The 6,786-nt window shown below is 41.2% G+C and overlaps 1 protein-coding gene across 1 annotated transcript; it reads right to left on the reverse strand.

Annotated features, from left to right (window-relative positions):
- Positions 1-806: 806 nt before the first annotated feature.
- Positions 807-6,578, reverse strand: LOC123484450 (tetraspanin-5-like; the record flags this gene model as incomplete). The annotated part of the gene is made up of 3 exons (XM_045214813.1): positions 6,270-6,578; positions 1,930-1,980; positions 807-1,003 (listed from the first exon to the last, which is right to left on the reverse strand). Coding segments are annotated over exons 1-3 (332 nt in total), but the record flags the coding sequence as incomplete, so codon positions are not given.
- Between the last annotated feature and the right edge of the window lie 208 nt (positions 6,579-6,786).

Consider the following 6,786-nt stretch of genomic DNA (forward strand, 5'->3'; position numbering starts at 1 on the left):
TGTTCAATGGCACGTTGTGTTTGCTAATCCAAGTTTATCATTTTAAAAGGCTAATTGATCATTAGAAAACCCTTTGCAATTATGTTAGCACAGCTGAAAACTGTTGTGCTGATTAAAGAAGCAATAAAACTGGCCTTCTTGAGACTAGTTGAGTATCTGGAGCATCAGCAATTGTGGGTTCGATTACAGGATCAAAATGTCCAGAAACAAATAACTTTCTTCTGAAACTCGTCTATTCTTGTTCTTTCGAAATGAAGGCCATTCCATGTGAGAAATTGCCAAGAAACTGAATATCTTGTACAACGCTGTGTACTACTCCTTCACAGAACACGCGCAAACTGGCTCTAACCAGAATAGAAAGAGGAGGGAGGCCCCGGTGCACAACAGAGCAAGAGGACAAATACATTACTGTGTCTAGTTTGAGAAGCAGATGCCTCACAGGTCCTCAACTGGCAGCTTCATTAAAAGTGGACCAGCAAAACACCAGTCTCAACGTCAACAGTGAAGAGGCGACTCCGGGATGCTGACCTAGGCAGAGTTGCAAAGAAAAAAGTCCAGTGTCTGTGTTCTTTTGCCCATCTTAATCCTTAATTTTATTGGCCAGTCTGAGATATGGCTTTTTCTTTGCAACTCTGCAAAGGTCTCCTCATGACGACATCAAAAAGTAATATCTGGTCAACCATATTACAACCTGATAAAGACATAGTTTTCTGGTTGTTACAAAGATGTTAACAAAACATAAAAGACATCACAATATAATAAAAGACGTCATTAAGACATAACTACGAGCAATAGTTAGTATTGACAGGGGGAGGAAAAATACTTCCAATGTTATGTCATAAAAAGGAGAACATACAAACTTGAGCAGGAAAGAGTTCTCCCTCAGTGCTCCGATGCAGCCGGCAAAGCCAAGGATGAACATAACTCCTCCCACCACCAGGAAGAGCCAGACGGGGTCAAAGCCTCCCAGGTCTGTGATGGACGAGATGTTGGAGAGCACACCCTGGAGTTGAGAGAGCGAGACAGAGACAGAGACAGAGACAGAGACAGAGACAGAGACAGAGACAGAGACAGAGACAGAGACAGAGGGAGATCACTAGATATAATAGACTCATGAATAGTCAATTAGTTATTTTTTTTTACTCAGTCAATCATGTCAACTGTTTTATAGAGTTTGAAACATGGAGGTTGGAGACCTTATTGAACATGGAGACCTTATTGGACATACAAAAAACAATTCCACTCCAGGACTCTCATGACAAAGATACAAGCATACAGTATATTGTACAAGGGCTCACACATGCACGCACACATCCACACCCGGATATGTACACGCACACACATATATGCATGCACACACACACCGCCTTCATGACAGCTTGGAAATATGAGCCAAACAAGGAGCAAACATACTGAAACTGTGAATATGTCCAATCCATTCAGGAACCATTGTGAAGTCATGCTTCCCACTGGAAAAGTCCAGTGTTTTCACCTTTTTTTACAGAAAGGATCGCATGCAGGGCAGATGGGTGTGGAACACTATTTAACATGGGTCAGTCTCATCATAGACTTATAAACCTGTGATCTATTACCATGGCATATGACACTTCTTTATTGGTAGAACAGAAATAATACATAACATAGGATCTCTTCTGTAACACTTTACTTAAAGCCTGCAAGCTTAATGCTTTATAACTTGTTATAAGCATGTATGTGAACATTTATAATGTCTTATAAACAGGCTTATAAAGTCTTTATGTATGAACATTTCAACTGACTCAAATTGGCTGGTATTTAGTCTGGAACTGCATCATAATGCACTATACCTGTAGACACTTGCAAAGTGTAACAAATTATTTGAGCAGTCAGCTAGCAGATCATTAGTTATCTAGAGGATACAGGACACCCAGGGATCTCAGCTGGACTCACCTTCTCGCTCCATGCCCAAAGCCCTATGCCAAGGAACGCCACTCCAAGTAACTGTGAAAAGAGAGACAGAGAGAGAGAGAGAGACAGAGAGAGAGAGAGAGAGAGAGAGAGAGAGAGAGAGAGAGAGAGAGAGAGAGAGAGAGAGACAGAGACAGAGACAGAGACAGAGACAGAGACAGAGACAGAGACAGAGACAGAGACAGAGAGAGAGAGAGAGCAGTATTTTAGATATGAGTTATTAATATAAATCTAAAGACATCCTCTCTGGCTTATCGACTGAGGTGACCAGTTGTGGTTAAGGAAAATGATTCAACCATTAATCAATCATCAAGACATGAGAAATGTACGCAGATATGCTGTACTGAATGTTGTTGAGGTTAACATCTACCAATTATTGCTCATATGTAGGAGGATTCCTCAAATGTTCCGGCCAGGAATTTAGAACTGCCATAACTCTATGGAGGGGGACTAATGTGCAACGCAAAATTGTGTAACCCTGAAATAATGTGAGCAAAAATACTACAGCACAATAACCTCCTGCATTTCCCTCAACGCATACTACCAATACTGCTAAAAGCTATTGATGAGGGAAAAACTGTGTAGGCATTTTATTAACTGGGTTATCATCTTGTGCTAAAGCACATGGACTGAACCACTGTTTATGTTATGGTATGGCTTTCTAGGGCCTCCTACACTAGGATCAATCTTTAAACAATTTGAAAGCATAATAAAGGAAGCACAAGTTTTCTGCAGAGATCCAGTTTGCTCTTTCAGTGCTTTGATTTAAGAACAGGTCATCTGTGTGCCATGTAGCGAAATAATAACATTGTAAGTATGACATGGCCTTACACTAAAACACAGCTAGCTGGTACAAGAGCTAATACTGTTGAACTAATTCAACAGATCTTAACAAACAGAGCCCAATGGCCCTGTATCTCTTCCCTGCCCTCAAGATGGTAAAATTATAAAATAAATGGCTCTGCAATAAATTGATATAAGAAACTTTTTTGATATGACGATGACCACAAGAGTCGGTAAAACAGCACAAACAGATCTTAGACCAGGATAGATTAGGCCTTGACTAGTTCTGGACTAAAGAGCACTCTAAGGGCCAGTTTCCTTGATACAGATTAAGCAAAGTGAAGAGAGATTAAGCTCAAATTGAGATTGTCCATTGAAAATTATTATTAGTCCAAGAGGCTTATATTCAGGAAACTGGCCCAGAATCTCCAAATAGAAAGCGCTTTTTAGTCCAGGACTAGGCTTAATTTTGTCCGGGGAACCTGCCTATAGGTTTTATATCTATGGATCTACATCCTTACAACAGAAGTCATATATACGTTAATTAATATAGTACACATCCATCCGTAACAATTAGATTTGCCTCACTGTGTATTAGAGTGCTGTAGTGTACATTTACCCGGATGTTCACTCCATCTGTCAGGGTTATGCTGTACAAGATGTGATGATCTATCGTACATGAAAATAAATAATTAGCCCAACATTTTTTTTTTTATAAGACAAGGATTCCATCAGTAGTCTACTGAATGTAGAATCTAACCTATCAATCAGCACGGGAACATCTTACAATGGTAACAAATGGTAGGCTATGGGAAGCACTGTGTCAACAGATATCACAGACTATACCAGGGTATACTGTACGACTCAAACAATCAATCCGATTGATAATGGTTCACTTCAGAAGACATAGTCGAAACACGTTACATGCACCATATCTGCATTTGTTTTCTGGTCTTTTTGGAGTGTATTGATGGTGAAAATTATATAACGTGTTACAACTTCAATACATTTTATGGTACAAGGATACCCTCTCTATTTTGGATATAGATGTAATTCATGCCCCGTTATCCTTTAGTGCCACTCGACCTATTGTCACTTCAGTGAGGGCAATTGGCAATCATGAATTTTGGGTTCCACTTTACATTGTCCCTTAGGATAGACTATAATAGAATATATACACTATTGTACATTTCATAAGAAACTGAAATGTGTATACTGTATATCTCAACCTGCCCCCCATATACTGTATATACAAACACACACACGTTGAGAGGTGCAGTGTCAGCCACAGAGCAGCTCTCCTGGATGGAAAGCAGTTTAAGTGTAAATGCCTTGCTCAGATGCACAAATGCAGTTGATGGTACCTGCCAGTTCAGTTCCCACTTTTATTTTACGCCTGGCCCGAGGCTTGAACCAGCAACCTTCCAGCTACTGGTCCAACTAGGCAACCTGCCGCAATGGTAGGCAGGCACAATGCAATTACCGTAGAGATAAATATTAATATGATAATACAGTATTGTGACAGTAGACTACTTAGGCTACAACTTGAGTAAGTACATGTTTACATTTTAACATTACATTTGTAAACTCAGCTAAATCCTTGAAATTCTGCATGTCGCAAACATGTACGTTGAACAAGCAAACCTACCTAGACTGCAGTTACACTGTAGCTTACCTACACTCACCTGCCAGTTGATTAGGTACACCCATCTAGTACTGGTCGGACCCCTTTGCCTCCAGATCAGCCTGAATTCTTCGGGGAATGGATTCTACAAGTCGGAAACGTTCCACAGGGGTACACCACCGGCGGTACACCACTGCCATTAGCCTGTTCCGTTGACACTAGGCAGGATGGGTCCATGGACTCATGCTGTTTACGCCAAATCCTGACTCTGCCATCAGCATGACGCAACAGGAACCATGATTCATAGAACCAGGCAATGTTTTTCCACTCCTCAATTGTCCAGTGCTGGTGATTGCATGCCCGCTGGAGCTGCTTCTTCTTGTTTTTAGCTGATAGAGTGGAACCCGGTGTGGTAATTTGCTGCAATAGCCCATCCGTGACAAGCATCGACGAGTTGTGCGTCCGAGATGCTGTTCTGCACACCACTGTTGTACTGCGCCGTTATTTGTCTGTTTGTGGCACCCCTGTTAGTTGCACGATTCTTGCAATTCTCCTTCGACCTCTCTCATCAACAAGCTGTTTTCACCCACAGGACTGCAGCTAACTGGATGTTTACTGTTTGTCGCACCATTCTCTGTAAACCCTAGACACTGTCTTGCTCGAAACGCCAGGAGGGCGGCCGTTTCTGAGATACTGGATCCGGCACGCCTGGCATTGAAATACCGTTATTTGTCTATTTGTGGCACCCCTGTTAGCTTGCACGATTCTTGCAATTCTCCTTCGACCTCTCTCATCAACAAGCTGTTTTCACCCACAGGACTGCAGCTGACTGGATGTTTTCTGTTTGTCGCACCATTCTCTGTAAACCCTAGACACTGTCTTGAGCGAAAAGCCCAGGAGGGCGGCCGTTTCTGAGATACTGGATCCGGCACGCCTGGCAATGACATACCACACTCAAAGCTGCTTGTTTTGCCCATTCTATCATTCAATCCAACAGTAACTGAATGCCTTGATGCCTGTCTGCCTGCCTTATATAGCAAGCCACAGCCACTTGACTCACTGTCTGTAGGAGCAATCAATTGTCATGAACGGGGTGTACCTAATAAACTGGTCAGTGAGTGTATATCTACTATAGGCCATAATTACATATAGGCCCCTATGCAGTATGGCTATAGGGTTCAGTGGAGAATGCCATTCATTTTCACAGATTTGGAGGCAAGGCCTCAGTTCATGCATTCTACAGCCTACTGGCAATTGATTTGATGTAAGGCCAGAAGGAAACATTGTATTAGATAAAAGTTATTTTTCTCAATAGCCTGCATGTTGACATAATTGTCATGCACAATGATGCCAAGATGTTACAAAATAGAAACAATAGATAATATTATCGGATGTAAACTGCTATAGCTTGCATTTAATTTAAGGAGTGCCATGAGCAGTAGGCCTACAGATTTAATGACAGAAAAAATAAATGACAGTATGACGTAATCACAGATGGATACTTATAATGACAACGAGCAGGAAGGGGAAAGCTGCTTATCTAGGTCCGGACCGCGCTTTTATCAAAATAAACCATAATTCTACTATTTCAGTTCAACATTGCCGCACTTACCACCGATTCGGCTATTATTGGAGTCGCGTACGTTGGTCTCCTGATAAAGCACCTATTCAATATGTTAATAATGGTCGACCAATAACCTAATGTGCACTGCATTCAGATTTCAATTCGTTCAATGATCTTATTTATTGCATCCCTTGATGTAAGACATAAAAAAAACATTAATGACACAAATTCCTTGCCCATTTTCCCCATATGTGAAACGCAGGCCAAGGTTGAAAACCATTTCAATATGATGTAGGCTAGTCTATAAAACCATGATAGACACCGAAAACGTCATATAGCAGACTTACTTACCCAAAATATTATATTGAATCCAAATATGAAGTATTTGATACAGCAACGGACTTCATGAGCCTTGAAATGCTTTCCGGACATCATTTGGCTCGTATTTACAAATGTCGCCCACCAGAATAGGGCTAAATCACATCCAATCTGGTTTGGGTTCGGCAGATCGTTTCGGAAAAACCCGCAGTTAACGGTTCAACCAGTAGAAATGTTCCAAAAATTGTTCAGCGTGTAATAACGTTCAACATCTTGCTTCCTCTTTGACATGCGTAGGGTCACAAACTATCTGCTTTAAAACAAATATCGAATGTCGTATCCTATTTTATTTTATTTTTCACCCTACAGTATATGAGCCAGACCAATTAAAACCTTTCGTCTATCTGGTCCATGATCTTGACATGGCTTTATTTGATGGACGTGTCTGCCTACCAATGAGAGCTTTTCCTGTCATGACTAGAAAGGAATTCCTGCAATACTATATATGCCACGTTCAAAACAACCGGGAACTCGGAACATGGAACTCGGA

This window comes from Coregonus clupeaformis, unplaced genomic scaffold (genome assembly GCF_020615455.1).
Source record: "Coregonus clupeaformis isolate EN_2021a unplaced genomic scaffold, ASM2061545v1 scaf0319, whole genome shotgun sequence".
Lineage (NCBI taxonomy): Eukaryota > Metazoa > Chordata > Actinopteri > Salmoniformes > Salmonidae > Coregonus > Coregonus clupeaformis.